The following is a 19,010-nucleotide window of genomic DNA, read 5'->3' on the forward strand; positions in this document are numbered from 1 at the left end:
TTTCAGTAATTCATAGTGTATTTATAAAAAGAAAAGCTCTCTATCAAAATACACTTTTCACTGGGAAAAATAAATAAAACAGACAAATGGATCTACACAAAGTAAAAATTAACTTTGGTAGACGTCACTGTGGAGGACAGTCCATAACAAGCTTATCTGCCCTTACTCCCCCAGAGCCGATCATCTTCTGAGTTAAGATTTTAGAAATATGTTTTAATTGAGATCATTATGTTGACATTTGTTTCTCATTCCACATCATCTTCAGCCAAGCTCTGAGCACTTACAATTCTCTGAAAGAGAAAATATTTATAAATACTTATAAATTTTAAAAAGTATAAGCATTTAATCAGGATTCTAAGTTCAACATAAAATGCTTTTCTGATCTCTGATTCCAATCTCCCTGAAGTTTATTCATATTGAAATGTTAATATTTAATACTTCATACACCATTTTTAAGAAAATACTGTCAGCCCCACCTCAAAATTCAAGTCAGTAAAATAAAGGAAGTGTAACATTATATTGTGTTATGTTAGTCAACTTTTTAACTAAAATCAAAAGAATTTAAGATCTCTATTCACTCCCATATGAACTAAAAATAATGATTAGTGTTTTAGTGACCATTCTATCCTCCAAACATTTCCTTATTGGCCTGTAAATGGTCTGTCATTATACAAAGAAGGAATACAGTATTCCGAAATATTAGCATTTTGAAAATATTTCCACGTAACATGGCACAAGTGAACAAAGTAAAAAAGGCCATTCTTGCTGAGGAATTCAAGCTTCATCCTGAAATCATCCATATTTCAAAAGTCATCATCCTCAGGTCAATTTTCCAAAAGCACTACGCTATGCTGTCTTTCAAAAGGTGAGTAATGTTAGAGGATTTTGACAAGAGACTGGGAACCACAATCATTAGGATCAAAAAATAAAATAAGGAGGATCAAAATCCAGCTTCTTGCTCTTTCAATTCTTTCCTTTACATCTTTGGGAACTTTTTCTTCTCAGTCTTTTTCCAATCCAGATGAGTAAAAGCTCAGTTTAAAGAATTAACTGGTCATTTTTATTAATTTTCAATTATATCAACCATGAAAATTCATTTAATAGACATAATATTCCAAAAAGTAGATTCATTTGGGGCTCCTGAGTATTTAAAATGAATGGGATGCATTTTAATCAACTTGTAAGTTATGCTTAACCTACTATATCAATGAGGATGTATCGAACAGCTCCAAACTCAAAGCCCAACTCAGCATCAGCAGAGACACTGAGGCCTTCAGATACGTGAGGTCTGAGGGAGCCACAGGCCTTCAAGGGTCTGATTCCTAGGCTGTGCCATCGTGGCTCCTTCGTCCTCTGCCACGTAACCAAGAGGTCTCGCAAAAGAGGTGGCAGAAAGCTAGGTTTAGAAGCTCTCTCAGCTGGGAGTGATCTCAATTTGGGGATCTGAACACCAAGGCCTGAGATTTAGCACTAGAGAGACTTACTTCCAGTCACCTCCTGGGCATGATCACCAGGTTCTCTGCCCCTTCGTCGGGGTGTGTTTCTATTGGTCAAGCACTGGCGTCTCTAGCACTATTCTCACTATACGGAGGAGTCTCACGTCACTTAAATACCGAACTCTCAGACTCTACTCACTCCCGTACAGTCCAGACCTTTACCTGACTAATTGTCGGGAGCTTGGTCAAAAGCATCTGGAACACTGGTGGTGGGAGAGTTTGCTGCAACACTTGCAGTAACTGCTGCGGCTGTCCACACACAGCAATCGCATTCGTCAGATGGTCCACGCCCTTCTCATATTCACCTGCAAGATTTACAGAAAAATACCGTGTGACTGGAAAAGCCTTTGTCTTTGTCCAAAATTCAACCCTGAGGTCTTCACTGTATCTCCAAATGATAATGACCGAAAACATCACGGAGATCAAAATTTAGAAAATATAGTACACTCGTATAACTAAGAAGCCACCAACAGGAATAAGTCAGATTATATGTATGAAGGGACTCCAGTAACACTTTCAAAGGGGGGGAAATTAAGGTAGAGAAATGTCTAAGTTTATCACTAGTTATATACTGAGTATTTCTCAAAGGTTACTTAAGAAGTTGCTAACAAGGAAACATTTTTTTACGAGAAGAGAGAACTGGAAGACTGGAGGACTGAGGTGGACAGGCCCACTTTCACTTGAAACCCCTCACACTATGTGAATATCACCACACGCAAGTAGACACCTACAGGCCTTTAATCTCTGCTGAACCTAGTCATCACCGGCAGTTATCCTCTCTGCCTAAGAATCCTGTAGATCCAGGATACACTTATACAATGACACAACCTCAAGAGTGGTCAACCTGTCATCTTGAGCTTCCTTCACATGGAATGCTGCTACAACCTTCATAAAACTTTTGCTGACTGAATGGCCAGATCTCAAGTCTGAGAAACAGCTTAGAAAGCAGCATATAATCCACTTAGGACATAGCAGAGCAAGATCAAACCAAGTGTCACAAGATGGAAGTCACCATCCACTCCTCTGCTGGGCAGAACGCTCTCCCTTTCCTCAATGCCTAGGCCTTCTCTCTCAGGAAATTCAAGGTGCAGCCTGAAGAAGACCTGAAAATGTTTCCCTGGTTTATCTCATGTTCTCCCGCACTTGTTATACAGTTTCACTGATTCTCTTATTCAATGAGTGGTGATCTTTCTAGGCTTGCTAAGCAATTTAATGTAGGGACTGGACCATTTGTAACTCTTTAGGTGAAAATGAACAAATTCTGTCAAAAAATTATTTCTTAGGATTCTGGGTTGGTAAATGTATCAAAGACTAGAAGGGTGGCACCTCCAGAGAAGGCATGAAAGTTCTCCACCCCTTAACCCTGTGCATCTCCTACTGCTAGTTACTCCTGAATAGTATTATTTATAATAAACCAATAAACACAAAGGTTTTCCAACCCTGAGTACGAATGGGACCAAATAAGGGACTGGTAATTGAGGAACTGCCTGCTGCGTAACATTTTTATTGAAACTACTCAAATTGAAGAAAGCTTCAATTCTACAAAGCCGCACTAAAAACGGGAACTGTGAGGCACAGGCCTCCCACACAGGACTGGGCCTCCACCAGGGCCACAAGGGCTCCACTGACTTGGAAATTAAGACGCCGCAATGGCCACGGAATTTACAGGCCACAGAGGAGCTCACAGTACTGTCTGAGAATATTAATTCTGATTATTAAATGGAAATAAATAGAGCTGCTACCAGAGTGGTATGTGGAGAACACAGGGGATCTTCGGCTGAGACACCTCCTAAAACTTCTAAACACACTGGAAACTGTTTGTAAGCAACCACAGCAATTTAGTGTAGAAATGAAACCATTTCCTCTCCACACTGCAGCCTTGATCCTACTCACTTATCCCGAAATACTGCTCAGTTATCACGGATGAAGACACCTGCAAGAGGGAGGCTTTTGTCAAGCAAAGAGACTCACTGCCTAAACTGCTTATGCTTTCTCATGGCTTACCTTTCCCTAATTCTAGCCTCAGGCTGGTTTGGTGGATTCCACCAGAATAAAGGCAACTTAGCAGGTGAGTTACATAACTCTTGGGGTGTGCTAGGCTGAAATGTGGAATATAAGCTTCAAATAAAGAATAAAAAACGCTTCCCTATCCTTCCCTGACCCCTTCACTCCCCTCATGAGTTAACTGTTCTTGTCAATATATATCTAACAGCTCAAGTCAGAGAAACGGCCACGGTAAGTGATCTCTAAGATAATCAAGTAACTGGGACAGGACTACAGTATCTGAGGCAAATTTTTTTACATTATGTTTATTTTGGAGGCTAGAAGGGAAATCTGATTGTCATAAACTGACATCTTTATGAGTATGAGCAAATACCGACAGTGTCTTTGCATACGTTGAAATATTATAATCTCTATCCTTAGAAATAGATATTATACATGCTTTACTTTTCTTTCAATATTAAAGTAATGAAATTACAGTCTCAAATGATCTTTATGAGGCCTTAAGTGCTTTACTCTGCCCAATGATTAAAAATCCACAAATGACCTGCATCATATAGTTCAATAATGTCAAAATCTATTATAATACAACAGTGAGAATAAGAAAAACAACACTTGATACCATTTCTACTAACGACAGCAACTATTTCAAAGCTACTTTTGTGATAAAAGCTATTTTGACAATAAAAATATAAATACATTTAAGAAGCTCAATTATTGAATGAATTATGGTTCTCAAATTTGAAAAATGATCATTTTAATTTCATAATAGTAATTTTTTAGAAAGAATTCTTAATTCTATTGATGGAATACACAAAGCACAAAGCCTAAATCCTAGATGAGATTTAGATCACTGTTTCTGAAAACCATATGCCATTAACTGTGTAACCTTGAACAGGTAAACTAACCTTCTCTGGGATGTATTTTACTGGTCATTCCTTCCTATAGGTACTGGGAAAGATCTGAAGATCAGGTGGAGCAGTTGAGGAAATTATATTCCCAGATATTTCTCTCAGTTACTGCTTACATATTACAATTGGCTATATTCTTTTAAACTACTTTAAAAGCAACCTCATTTGTAAAATTACTTATTTTCCTTGCATTATTAAGTTAAATGCCTCATATTATTAAATGCCTAATTCTTGAAATATTTAGAATATCCCTTTAAAAATTTTTTTGTATTGGAGTATAGCTGACTAACAATGTTGTGATCGTTCCAAGTGAACAGCAAAGGGACTCAGCCACACAAACATATGTATTCATTCCCCGCCAAACTCCCCTCCCATCCAGGCTGCCACATAACATGAGCGGAGTTCCACGTGCTATACAGTAGGTTCTTGTCAGTTATCCATTTTTAACATAGCAGTGTGTACATGCCCAACCCAAACTCCCTAATTATCCCCCATCCCAGAAATTTTAAGAATATATTTTTAAAACATAGCCACACTGCACCAAAAAAAGGCCCCTTATTACCTATCTAGTTTCCTAGTCTTTCAATGACTATTAATTACCTTGAGCTAGTAATTCTTCACCAAGCTGTATTTCTTCTAGAAAGAATTTCTGAACGGCTTCAGCATCTTTAAGGTCAGGTAACTGTTTAAAAATAGAATATTTAGTAACTGGCTGGTTTACTTCAGGGATATACACAGTACAAAAAATTATGCCATTAAAAAAAACCCAGCTCATTATGAAAGCTGATAAAAAGAAATTTACTCTTCAACAACCCTCAAGGATAAGAGTTTAATATCTACTTTAAAATAAATGCAAGAAAAAAATCCTTTCTGATAAAACTGGTGTTTGAACAGTTCTTAGAAAGCTGTGAATCAAACCTCAAGTAAAAAGGAGTACAGATATATCTTTACCACAAAATATGAACTACAAAACTGATATTTTTTGATGGCCATTATCACAGATTTTTATATAACTATATTGAGGGATACATAACTGTATAATCATGATCTATTTGTTGGGCATTTGAGCTGCTTCTGATTTGTTTTGTTTTTGGTTTTTTTTTGCTATTTCAAACAAGCGGCCTTATTTAATTAACTTTGCCTTTCTGTGTTTTTGTTTTAGGCTTGTTATATATTACCAAATCAAATGATTATGCATTATCTTTGTAAAAAATGTACACCAAGTATTTAAAAAGTCCCTTTTTATTTAAAAACCTGGACTACTACTAGAAGTTCCTGAGTATCACCATATGCACTCTCACTACAGGTGTGTACAGTTACCAGACACCAGGCAATGCTAAGTACACAGTGTGGTGTAAACACAGCCATTACATGGACCAGGAAACCACAAAATTCAGTCTCTTTAAGACAGTGCTCTGGGACCAAACCAGAAATATCTTTGAATTATACCTGTAACACATCCATTTTCTATATCCTTAGAAAGACAAGACTTCTGGAAACATAATGAATATATTACATACTTCAGAAAGGTAGTTTGGGCGTAACAGGGGAACAAAGTGACTGCCTCCCAGTTTCATCTTGCTGTCATCATATCCAGTCAGTCAGGTGTGTTAATTACTCAAATGTAACATTAATTGATCTAATTTTTTCACTGCTTCAACTTGCTTTAAAAAGAACTACTACTGATCCAGTAGGTCCAAGTACTGGATATCCAGATGATGGAACTAATTTCAATTAAAAAAAAAAAAAAAAAAAAGGCTATATGCCCAGTGATTAACATTTACCTATACATAATGCTCTTTATAAAATAGATAAATAAATCTAGTCATTAAAAATAATCATGAACATAGGATCTATGAAAAGGAAAAAAAATGAATAAGACTTAAGTCTACATTTACATATTACAAGGTAAAAATTTGACAGGCAGTGGGAATGTGGATCAGTGGGTGTGAATAATCTTATGTAACTTTCAAAATGAGTAACGTGGTTCTTCTAAAGGAATTAGTAATAAATGTTTTGTTATTTTGGAGCAGCTAAGTGAAAAAGTTTGAACTTTTTGCTAAGTGTCTTCAGAGCCTATCATCTTACCACCCTCACTGTTCGCACAGTAAGCTGTCTGCTATGAGGCTGACAAAGGGGAAATAGGAAGGACTGAAGAATCTGCAGGGGAACAGAGCTAACAACCGTTCTTAGAAAGAAATTCTACTTTAAAACATAAAATCAGTGTCTGATACCAATTAGCTTTCTCAAAATATACTTTTGAAGTGGACTATAAAAAAAGATTATTACCTTGGAAAGCCCAGCTCTCTCCTTGGCAAGCTTTTGTTTCTTTCTTCCTGCAAGAAAGGGAATATTTTCATTTTATTATTAAAGTGGGAATCAAAAGAAGTCTGATTGCTGTGGTACTCATTCTATTTGCAAAACATGACCAACTCAGGCTTTTTTTCTTGTGATTTGTCAGGGTCATAAAAATAGTTCAGGTCAGCGACTGGCAATGGGACATTCCTGGACAGAAGCTTTGTCCTTCCCTCTGGGGTACCAGGCTCGGCAGTTTGCAACGTGGAGATAATTAAGAGATTCAGCTGTTGGAAGCATCCTAAGTAGAGAAAGTCTCTCTCCCCCACCTCCACAGGACAGACACATGACCAAGAGTCAAGCCTCTGTTGTTGTGATGGAATTTTATTACTGAAATATAACTGACTCTGTCTTTACTAAATTTTGAAAACTATCTGGCATTATTAAATAAGAAAAGAATTTTAAAAACAGCATTTGAAAAAGCTTTCTTGAGAAAAAAAGCACAGTATTTATGCATTTGGCAAAAGTAAGTGCGCAGAAAGGCAGCACTCAAACAATTACTGCCAGTTAAAGGGAAAAGCCCTCGCCCTACAGCCTGTAGGTTGCTTTTGTTTCTGACATGAAATAGTGATAGCACCAACCCGGGAGTAAGTGGCATTGTTTAAATCGATTAGTCAGCCTTTAAAATCAAATCAGTAGGAGGACACTAACAATATTTTAAGCTGCTGTTTAATTGCATGGGCCTCCCTGGTAGTTCAGCTGGTAAAGAATCCGCCTGCAATGCAGAAGATCCTGGTTCAAATCCTGGGTTGGGAAGATCCACTGGAGAAAGGAATAGGCTCCCCATTCCAGTGTTCCTGGGCTTCCCTGGAGGCTCATCTGGTAAAGAATCTGCCTGCAATGTGGGAAACCTGGGTTTGGTCCCTGGGTTGGGAAGATCCCCCAGAGAAGGGAATGGCTACCCACTCCAGGATTCTGGCCTGGAGAATTCCATGGGGTAGCAAAGAGTCAGACACAACTGAGTGATTTTCACTTTAATTGTATACTCCATGAGAAAGGGTGCTGGCACAAGGAAGCTTGGGTTTCCTTTATATCCCAGATCTTCCACTGACTTAGCAGTGTGACCTTGGGCAAGTTATGGTTAACAGTATTACTATGCCTCTCTTTCTCCTTATGTAAACCTGGTTTAAGAACAATACCTGCTTCACAGAGTTGATATGAGGATTAAATTAGTTACTGTATTTTCAGTGCCTGGTTGGCACTATTGAGATATAAGCACTCAGGAGCTCAATAGCAACCAACTCCTCAGCTAAGGAGTTGTACTATGCTAAGTAGTTAAGTTAGTTTCATTAACCAGTTAAAATTACCAAAGGCACCATGTGGCTAAGAAAGGTAAAGCTCTAATACTTATTACTGGGTCAGCAAATAAATATCAACTCTCAAAAGATCAGACATGCTTTATTACTGTGAGAAACAAAATTCTATAAATCCAATTTTCAATGCATGAGTAGAGAGGCTGTGACCTAAGTGCACACAGATGGTTAATTTACTCTGGTCAGGGAACCTTTTCTAACTTGCATTTACAAACTAGGTTTACCACCAGTATCTCTAGCCAATTCTAGCCCCCAGATTACGTAAAGTGCTACAACTCTAAGGCCTCAGCACTTTCAAAAATATACATATAGGTTAAAGCTGATCTTACTATTAATTTGAAGACTGCCCATTTTTCCTAACTACCTTTCTTAGGTGTTTGTCATTAGGCAACTGTGGAGAAACAATATATAACCTCAATTAAGGTTCAGCTCTCTTTTGGCAGAATGACACCAGACTATATTAACTAGTTATTAAAAGATCAAGATACCAATGTGCTGGGAAGAACACTAGGATTGGACATGGAACACTTGACGTTAAGGATAAGCACTGGTTTTAGATTCAAGAGAGACACTATGCTACACTATCCTATCCTGCTTATTTATCCTCACAGCAACAGGAGGACAGGTACTAATGTCATCACCATGTTATCACAGAGATAATTTACCAAGATCACAACTAATGGGTGGTGGAGTGGCAATCCAAACACTCAGGAAGCAGAATTTCACTCAGACATTACACTGCAGATAAGTGAAGATATGCCCATCAGTATAAAAGGCAGCTCAGAAATAAACATGGCAAGTTTGTGGAATAAACAGAGATATAAAATTTGTTACGTCAAAATTTGCAGAAAATGACAAAAGTGGTAATAGTAGAAAGAAGCCTGATTTCCAAACATATATACATACATATATATATATATATATATATATGGTTTTTTAATGGAGTGGAGAAGAATGTGTGATTGTTGCTGAATGTTTGTTACCAAATTTTAAGCTTGCTTAGCTGCTTTAAATTTACAGCAGTAAGATTAAAATTCTCACTCTACTTTTCTAAGACAACTAACTTGTTCCATCAACTTATTTATCAAACAGTATCTCTGACAAACGGGCAGTAACAGACTGAAAAATCAAGGAGCTACTACATATTCAATCAGCAGACTGACACAGTATTTGGCTAGAAATCAGTCCAAAGTGCCTCTGCGTAAACCTAACAAGTTAGACTAAAAAAATACACATAAAATACAAAAAGTCCCAAATCTAAAGCAATCAATTACTTTATTTAAAAATGAATCATTTCATACAGTGCTGTAAAATGAAAAACATCTGTAGTTGGTACTTTGTAGGTTAATTATCATTTATTAATGATTATTTAGATAAAAATTATGCTGTAGGAGTTTCCGGTAATCTCACATTAACGGAAGGTAAGAAAAAAATTGAATAAATTAAGTCTTGATTTAACTTCAAACCTATTTTTAAACAGCCTAATTCTCTTTTCCTAAAAACACCACCAAAAAACCTTCAGAAACACTGATTTGAAAAACTCTGCCCTTTTATTACAGATATCAGTCAATTCAGTGGCTCAGTCCAACTCTTTGAGACCCCATAAATGCAGCACACCAGGCTTCCCTGTCTATCACCAACTCCCAGAGCTTGCTCAAACTCATTGTCCATCCAGTTGCTGATGCCATCCAACCATCTTATCCTCTGTTCTCCCCTTCTCCTTTCGTCAGTCTTTCCCAGCATCGGGGTCTTTTCCCACAAGTCAGTTCTTCACACCAGGTGGCCCAAGTATTGGAGCTGCAGCTTCAGCATCAGTCCTTCCAATGAAGGTAGGATGTATAAGCCCCACCACAGAGCCACTGAGCAGACAACCCACAAACTGGAGAACAATTATACCAAAGAAGCTCTTGCACTGTTCTGAAAGTTCTACAGTCCACAACAGATTTCCCAATGTGGAGATCCTGCAAAGGAACTGAGAACCCCCAGGGAATTTGACTCTGGAGGCCAGTGGGATTTGATTATAGAACGTCCACACCACTGGGGAAACAGACTCTTGGAAGGCACAAACAAAGGTCCTTGTGCTCACCAGGACCCAGGAGAAAGGAGCAGTGACCCCACAAGAGACTGAGCCAGACTTGCCCGTGAGTGTCCAGGAGTCTCCCATGGAGGCGTGGCCAGGGTACTGAATACAAGGGTTCAGGCATAAGTCCTTTAGAAGGAGGTCGTCATTATCCCTACCATAGGTCAAACTACCTGGAGGGAACACAGCCCCACCCATCAACAGAAAATTGGATTAAAGATTTACTGAACCAGACCCAGATTCCCCCCAGTTAGTCTCTCATCAGGAAGCTTCCACAAGCCTTTTATCCTTATTTAGAGGGCAGACAGAATGGAAACCGCAATTAGAGAAAACTAACTAAACTGATCTTGCAACAAACTGGATCACAGCCTTGTCCAACTCAATGAAACTATGAGCCATAGGGCCATGGTAAGGAGTTCTGACGAAATGTGGCCCACTGGAGAAGGGAATGGCAAGCCACTTCAGTATTCTTGCCTTGAGAACCCCATGAACAGTATTACAGATATAAATATTCTATTAGAAATTAAGCTAAGAAAATGAAAAATTAACTAAACTGAAATCAATTACACCCCACAAATACAAAACACCCTCAAGTTCTTAAAATCAGTCAACCATACAGAAGGACTTCAAAATTACTCTGAGCATGTTTTACTTGCTTAAGAAAACACAAAATAACAATTATATTCATAAACAATTTTTCAGTTCAGCTGCTCAGTCCTGTCTGACTCTCTGCGACCCATGAATCGCAGCACACCAGGCCTCCCTGTCCATCACCAACTCCCGGAGTCTACTCAAACTCATGTCCATCAAGTCCGTGATGCCATCCAGCCATCTCATCCTCTGTTGTCCCCTTCTTCTCCTGCCCCCAATCCCTCCCAGCAACAGAGTCTTTTCCAATGAGTCAACTCTTCATGTGAGGTGGCCAAAGCACTGGAGTTTCAGCTTTAGCATCAGTCCTTCCAATGAACACCCAGGACTTCAGCACATTCATTAATCACCGTGTGTCAGGTACTGTACTAAATTCTACATTATAATGTTCTACAAAAAAAGAAGGAAACTAAAGCTTGAAATTTGTTGCCCAAGGTTACTTAGCTACTAATTCAAGCCTGACACTTAAGTCATCAGGCTACTACTGAAACTAGAAAGAAATTTATGGAAGACAAAAAAAAAAAACCTGAAAATAACAGATTTCTCAATTTGTTCAAAACCACAGCTTTTATTATTTCTTCAACCAAAAATTAGTTTTCTCAAGGTTTTCAACAATAGGATTGCAGCGATTCCAAAGGAAGGGTTAATCCAGTCTTTACAGAGATCTACCTCCACACCACCACTGCCCAACTATTTCTTGGAAGCTACAGGAAAATGATAACAATTCCAATAATTACATTTACAGCAGGAATTTATAGGATGCTCTCCATGTCAAGAATGGTGGTGAGCACATCAAACATTTTAATCTTCACAAAACCAACAAGAGGCAATACCTGATTTGCAAGCTAAGAAAATAATTAAGACTCAGAAAACCCAAGATCATACTGCTAATCTGTGACTAACCTGGGTCAGGAAACTCAGTGTCTGAATCCAAAGCAGCATTATTTCCATTAGTTTACCTAACTATAAATAAAAAAATCACCTCTATATCCCTTTCTTCCTGAGACACAAGAGAGCCAGAATCAGGTATCACATTGCAGATGGTGTAAGAGCAGCAGTTTCCAGTAAGGTAGTCCCAGCCACGTGTGACCCAAGTACACGTGAAACGCTAATCACTTTTTCGTATTTTTCTGGGCTTTAGTAATTTACCTATACATTCTAGTTTCAGGAACTATTCTGACTGAGCAACCTAGGTAGATTACAAAATTATTTCTTAATGCAACAAATTTGCTCTTCTGTTGCTGCGAACGAGCATACCTCCGAAATTCAAAGCACACGAAAGGTTTTGGCGACACGATTTCCTTCTTGTAAATCTCTTTTAAAAGATGTCGCAGGTATGAAATAAGACTGAGCCACAGGAAACGTGCAGCCTTTTGGACGCCCCTGCGATTTCTATAGCATTCACTCATATCTTGGAAGCCTTTACAGTGGAGCTACCAAGAGGGTTTAAGAATGCATGCAACCTTATCGTTTGAGAATGATACTAAACTGGATTTGCAGGTTCAGTCTAAGCACAAATTCCTAAAATACAAAAAAACCCACAAAAAACCCGACATTCGAGTTCGGAAGAGGCGAAAAAAGATAAACAGCAAAAAAGAGCCACAACCCCCTAAATTACAATACAAACCAATCTGCACTTACACAGTACATGCTTAGGGAAAACAAAATGGGAAAAATCGTTCCTCCAAAATGGAGGGACGCTTTCGTTGGCACACGAGCCGGGAGCAACCCTGGAAGCGGCGCCATCACCTTTCTCTGGCGGGTGCGCTCCAGGGCCCAGACCCTGCAGCACCACGCGGCGCCCAGCACGCGGCGGGTCGGCCGGCGGGAAGCAGGGGACGAGGGCGCCGCGGGGGGAGGGGGAGGGAGGCCCAGGGAACCGGAGACCCACTCACGTTCTCGCAGCCTGTTCTTGAAGTTGGGGTCACTCCGTCTCTTGCGGTCGAAGTAAATGCAGTAACCGATGAAAAGGGCCCCGCACACGCCGGCGGCGATGGCGCTGTTCCGGCCCACCATCTTCTCTCCACCGAGGAGCCGGGTCGGCTGCGGCGGGGCCCTAAAAGAAGCCGTTGACCCCGAAGACCCAGATCCGAGTGCGCGGCTCCGTCCCGACGCCCGCCGCCCGCCGCGAGGGACGCGGAAAGGCGGAACATGCGTCACTTCCGGCCCCCGTCGCCGAGGCCCCTGGGGATGTCCGCAGCAGTGCCTGAGGGGAGGCACCCGCGCCGCTTCTGCGCCTGCGCAGGTGCTTAAGTTCGCTACGGAGTCGAGCTACTGCGCGAGGTCGCGCACGTCCTTAAGAGCGTTTGAGCTTGACGTCATGAGGGTGGCACGTGGCCGTCGTGCGCACACTCCAGAGTGTGTGTAGCTGACTTCCTTGCTTGTGTCAAAGATGGAAGGTCACTGGTCGCAAATGCTTCATCATTTTATGTTACACAGGCGCCCTGTAACTCTTGTTTGATTCACTTTCATTTGGTTTCAAGCTCAGTCACAATCCGTTTTGCAGCAAGGACCATAATCTAGTGATTCGATTTCAAAAGATTGTTACGGTATAGTCTCAGGAGTGGAAGAAAATTAAATGGAGCGATTCCTGGAAAAGGATAACGGGTAAGAGACACAATGGAAAAAAATAGTAAACATTGAGTTGTCAAGTTGTCATACCCACTGAAGACATTATGTGTGTAGTTTAAATTGAAAAGACATAGACGGGATCCTCTGAAACCTTTGGAGTGATAGGAATGTTTATTATAGACTGTAGTGTCCTGACAGTTTATGCGAAAGAGATGGTTCATCATGGGGCTGCCCAGCAAGACCTGAAAGACCAGGGTTGTGATTGGGCGGTTGGGACTTTGATCTGGGTGGTATCAGCCCTATTTCTGGGGGAAAGGAGGGGAAGGAGGCTGGAGAATAACTTCATGGAGTTCAACTTCATGACCTACATAAGTGAAGTTGCTCAGTCGTGTCCAACTCTTTGTGACCCCATGGACTGTAGCCTACCAGGTTCCACCGTCCATGGGATTTTCCAGGCAAGAATACTGGAGTGGGTGTCCATTTCCTTCTCCAGGAGATCTTCCTGACCCAGGATCGAACCCAGGTCTCCCTCATTGTAGGCAGACGCTTTACCGTCTGAGCCACCAGGGAAGGTAGGTTATGACCCACATAGGGAAGCCCAATGAAGGCTCTGGACACCGAAGCATGTGCCCTTCCGAGGTTGGCAGTACTCTGTACTTAGGAATCAACGTGCCATGTGCAAGGAGGGTGAGGTGTTCTGTCTTCTGGGAGGTGTTCAGGGAGGGAACAACAGAAGCTTTGAATTTGGGACTCGCCCATACCTTTCCCTTGTGCATGCCTCTTCTCTTTCCCTTTGGCTGGTTTTGGTTTATTCTTTTTTGGCTGCACAGCAAGGCTTGTGAAATCTTAGTTCCCTGACCAATGGTTGAACCTGGGACTTAAGCAGTGGAAGTGCCAAGTCCTAACCACTGGACTACCAGGGCATTCCCTGGCTGCATTTTATGTATATCCTTTTGCTGTAATAAAACTGTAATCATAAGTAGAACATGTTCTTGAGTTCTGTGATTCCTTATGGTGAACCTGAGACAGGGAGTAGGAACCTCCAAATTACTAGCTGGTCGGTCAGAAGAGTGGCCTGGAGACACATCTCTCCCTGTATTTGTGACCTGTGTATTCTCATACAGCCATCTTGTCATACAGCAATACTGTCCCCATAACACAAAGTCTGGCTCAACTCTAGGGTAGATGGTGTCAAGCTGTTGCAGGGTACTTATGGAAACATTTAGCTGACATTCCTAACCTAGTCCAAGAGCTTGGGAAAGCCCTTTTGCTTGAGTGATAATGAACCTGTGCAAGTGTGCGTGCTAAGTCACTTCGGTCGTGTCTGACTCTCGGTGACCATATGAACCCTCCAGGCTCCTCTGTCTATGGGATTCTCCACGCAAAGAAAGAGTACTGGACTGAGCTGCCATGCCCTCTTCCAGAGCATCTTCCCAACCCAGGGATTGAACCTGAGTCTCTATGCCTCCTGCACTGGCAGGCAGTTTCTTTACCACTTGCGCCACCTGGGAACCTGAGATCCTATAAGACTGGAAATTTGATCAAAGGTACATGTACATTGCCTGGACTGGGGTGAGATGCGAAGGTGCATATATATCACAGCAAAGCAAATGACTGCTATTGGGGGGTTGGACACAACAGAAAAAAAGCTTTTCCTTATGTCATGCACACATACGGATTCTTCCTAGCCTTAACAGTGCACCCCTATCAGCTGACAGAGGTATGTCCTGAGCCACAGGTGGAACGGAAGACTTGTAGGGCCGCACAGATGACCTGAGGCCTAGAACTTGAGCAGGGGTAATCAGAGACTATGTGTCCATCACCTTATGACACTAAGCAAAGGACATGCTGTTCTTTCTGTTGTGCATCACAGAATGCCATGTAAGTAGGAGGTCATTGCTATGAGATAAGATAAACCAAGCAACCTGTTGATACAAAGAACAGTTAGTGCAACTCCTGTGCCTCTGAATTTCTCAACCACTCTACAGTTATTCATATTTTTTTTTCACTTGTAAACCATCTAGAATCCTCAAACAGAAGCAGACTGTAAATCCCTGAGGCATGTTGCTTGTAAGTGGTATCGTTATTGGGCTGTGGACTGACCTTAGTGGATCATCACCAGTGTTGTAAACAGAATGAAAAGTATCCGAGGGCAACATGGGTAGTAAGGACTGGTATTGTCATGTGAGACTTGTGTGTCAAATAAATATACCTATGACTGTACTGATCACAATGAGAAATTAAAGACTATCACAGATCATAGTCAAAAAAGTGGGAAACCACTGATCTAGTCCAAGCCCCTTATTTTCCCAGTCAAGATATTTAGATAAAGAGGTTGAGGTTAGTCCAAGGTCATGCATACACAGCCAGAGAACTGGGTCAAGGATCAGATGTCCCTCCACCCTAGTCCAGGGGTCCTTACATGAAAACCCAAAGACCCACACTCTATGTTAAGGACACTAAAATCATATAAATTTATATACATTAAAAAGCATATACAATAAAATATATACTTTAAAGAAAATACACACCGTGCAATTAAAGAGGTAAGTGTATGTAGTCTACAGATAAGGCATCTTTATATAAATTTAACTGAAAATATATGCAGAAATGTTCAAGAGCTATCAAGGGATAAATATTAACTGAACCATACTTATGAAAAACAAATGAACTTCCCTAATGGTCCAGTGGCTAAGACTCTGCACTCCCAATGCAGGGGAACCAGGTTCAACCCCTGGTCAGGAAACTAGATCCCACAAGCCACAACTAAGACCTGGCACAATCAAATAAATAAATATTGAAAAGCAAGGTTCAAAGTGCCATAGAAGATCCTAAGCATAAAATATCCAGTCTTTGGATACATGAAAATGGAGCTCTTTTTGCTTTCTACAGAGCTACATTAAAAAAAAAAATTTTTTTTAACTTTTAAAAGGTGAGAATTTATACTTTTTATATTGATATAAATTAATGACATACCCTAAAGAATTTATCATAAAATAATACTGCCCAGTGCACTTGTGCAAACAATAAATAATTCACTCAGAGTATTAACATTCACATGTGTAATTAAGAGTTCACAAATGTACAAACACTTTAAACTCATTTTCCAAACATTCAATAAGCCCATCCCCGCCCAGAGCTACATTTTGAAGACCTATTTAGGTTTTCCCTGTGCAAAGCCTAAAGACAACATTTTCAAAATAACGAGTAATAACTCACTGTCCTGCAATTCCCTTGCCCACCTGTAAGTAATCAGTTGCATGTATCACAGATGAGCCTGCCTCAGATCAGCCCTCCTGGCTCACGCCCACTCCTCCCTCCAGGACACAGCTTCAGCTTGCTAAGTCTTGTGAGCAGGGCACCAGCTGTATGTCCTAAGGGTAAATCTCAACGGAATGCAATGCTCTTCTTTCCCCCGGTTGAACTTTACACTTTGTGACTTCAGTACCATACTTTTTCAGAAAATTGTTTCCAGGACTTTTTTTAACTTATTTTTTGGCCACACTGTGTGGCATGTAGTCTTGGTTCCCTGAGCAGGGGTCAAAACCCGCGCCCCCAGCATTGGAAGGTGGTCTTAACCCCAGACTGCTGGTTTTTGTTGTTTTTTTAGTCACTAAAGTCAAGTCTGACTCTTCCAGACCCCGACTGTAGCACACCAGGTTCCTCTGTCCTCCACTATCTCCCAGAGTTTGCTCAGATTTCTGTCCACTGAGTCAGTGAGGCTGTCTAACCATCTCATCCTCTGCCACCCACTTCTCCTCTTGCCTTCTATCTTTCCCAGCATCTGAGTCTTTTCCAATGAGTCAGCTCTTCACATCAGATGGCTTCCAGTTCAGAGAGTGAAAAGTGAAAGTGTTAGTCGCTCAGTCATGTCTGACTCTGCAATCCCATGGACTGTAGCCTACCAGGCTCCTCTGCCCATGGGATTCTCCAGGCAAGAATACCAGAATGGGTAGCCATTCCCCTCTCCAGGGGATCTTCCCCACCCAGCGATCAAAACCAGGTCTCCTTACTGCTGGCAGATTCTTTAACTTGCCACCAAAGAAGTCCAACAGTCCTTGGCAAGTCCCTAAGTATGATTTTTAAAAAACAGTTTCATTCTTTTGGGTGACATTAAGTATCACAAGTATTCCTGGGAGAATATTCTTCAAATTAAAAATAGAGGTGGGACTGTCCAGTAGTTAAGAAGCCACCTGCCAATGCAGGGGACACGGGTTTGATCCCTGCTCCAGGATGATCCCACATGTTGTGGGGCAACTAATCCCATGCGCCACAACTACTGAGTCCATGAGCCCTTTAGCCTGCGCTCCACAATCCGCTTGCTGCAACTAGAGAAAAGACCAAGACTCCATGCAGCCAAAAATATATAAAAATTTTTTTAAAAAATTGAAAAGTAAAAATCTGCCTTATAGCAAATTTACCAAGGACTGCAATAATCAATCTAATCACCAATTAAGAATAAGAAATCAGACCTACATTTGATATAAAATTCCTGTTTAGTTATTAGGCTGATGAAATAAAATTAAAACCTAGAACTCCACTTATCATAAGTACAAAAGAAAGGAAGAAAAATGACTAGCTATCATATACCAGCCCTTAAAACTTTACTCCTTAGGGATTATCACTTGACCTCAGATCAATCAGTATTCCTACTTTTATTCAGATACTTTGTCTAGGTACAGTAAGTATTAAGGTTGTTTCATTTTTCTTTAAATTTGCTCACTTTTAAATTTAGTCTCATCCCAAGTAATTCTTTGGACGGAGGAGCCTGGTGGGCTGCAGTCCTGGGGTCGCTACGAGTCAGACACGACTGAATGACTTCACTTTCACTTTTTGTGTTCATGCATTGGAGAAGGAAATGGCCACCCACTCCAGTGTTCTTGCCTGGAGAATCCCAGGGACAGATGAGCCTGGTGGGCTGCCGTCTATGGGGTCGCACAGAGTCAGACACGACTGAAGCTGCTTAGTAACAATAGCAACAAGTAATTCTTTAAAATGACAGGTATATTTGCAACATAGGGTAAAATAATACATAACCACTAAAATTCTAAACGTTCACCCTACACTTAAAATCATCTCTCCTACAATCAACAGTATTACATGATGACTACATCTTAAAATAGTTGCTTCAGAGGTAGTATTACAACATGAATAACTGAAAAAGCATCCATGTTTCACATATATAAAAAATTCTGAAACTCAGTACATAGATTTATCTCAATTTTATTACCAGTAGTCAGTGAGGGAAAATAAAAGCTTCAGGTTGTTACTTCTGCTTTTTCTGTGTCTTAGTTCGTCTGCTTTTCTTCTGTCCTTTCTTTTTCTTCTTCATGAGAACAGCTTTCTCTCCAATAAACAAACCTTTAGAATTCTGTGCACTTTTTGAAGCAAAGTTAAGTCCCTGCTTAGGTTTACTGACATTCTTTAAACTAGGATTTGAATTTTGTTTTAACTTTTCTTTATGGACAGAACGCATGACTCTGAGTTTTCTTCCCATCAGCTCAGAATTATTTAATTTCAGAGCAAGATGAACAGCATCTGTATTCTGTAATAAAAATCAATATATTAAATTTTACAGAAACTCATCTGCAAAGAATCTAGCAAAATTACAACTTTTATGGATTAGAATAATTTT

General features: G+C 40.4%; 2 protein-coding genes, 1 long non-coding RNA gene and 1 other non-coding gene across 6 annotated transcripts in view; 1 reads left to right on the plus strand and 3 right to left on the minus strand.

Moving 5' to 3' along the window:
• TOMM20 (translocase of outer mitochondrial membrane 20) lies at window positions 1–13,867 on the minus strand. Its single transcript, XM_069571571.1, has 5 exons — window positions 12,700–13,867; window positions 6,698–6,744; window positions 5,009–5,090; window positions 1,659–1,801; window positions 1–290 (listed from the first exon to the last, which is right to left on the minus strand). Exons 1-5 carry the CDS (start codon window positions 12,818–12,820, stop codon window positions 246–248), a joined length of 438 nt encoding a protein of 145 aa, XP_069427672.1. The 5' UTR covers window positions 12,821–13,867; the 3' UTR covers window positions 1–245.
• On the minus strand, window positions 12,128–12,262 carry LOC138430650 (small nucleolar RNA SNORA14). Its single transcript, XR_011253331.1, has one exon. It is a non-coding gene; the product is annotated as a small nucleolar RNA SNORA14 (small nucleolar RNA).
• Window positions 13,151–19,010, plus strand: part of LOC138429980 (uncharacterized) — a 13,591-nt gene continuing 7,731 nt past the window's right edge. For both annotated transcript variants that reach the window (XR_011252940.1, XR_011252939.1), the window contains exons 1-2: window positions 13,151–13,411; window positions 14,731–14,922. This is a non-coding gene — a long non-coding RNA (uncharacterized lncRNA). The remainder of the gene's footprint in view (window positions 13,412–14,730; window positions 14,923–19,010) is intronic.
• Window positions 18,583–19,010, minus strand: part of RBM34 (RNA binding motif protein 34) — a 21,179-nt gene continuing 20,751 nt past the window's right edge. For both annotated transcript variants that reach the window (XM_069571569.1, XM_069571570.1), the window contains one exon: window positions 18,583–18,920. In XM_069571569.1, coding sequence (XP_069427670.1) covers window positions 18,642–18,920 — 279 coding nt within the window. In that variant the 3' untranslated portion in view covers window positions 18,583–18,641. The remainder of the gene's footprint in view (window positions 18,921–19,010) is intronic.

This window comes from Ovis canadensis, chromosome 25 (assembly GCF_042477335.2).
Source record: "Ovis canadensis isolate MfBH-ARS-UI-01 breed Bighorn chromosome 25, ARS-UI_OviCan_v2, whole genome shotgun sequence".
Taxonomy (NCBI): domain Eukaryota; kingdom Metazoa; phylum Chordata; class Mammalia; order Artiodactyla; family Bovidae; genus Ovis; species Ovis canadensis.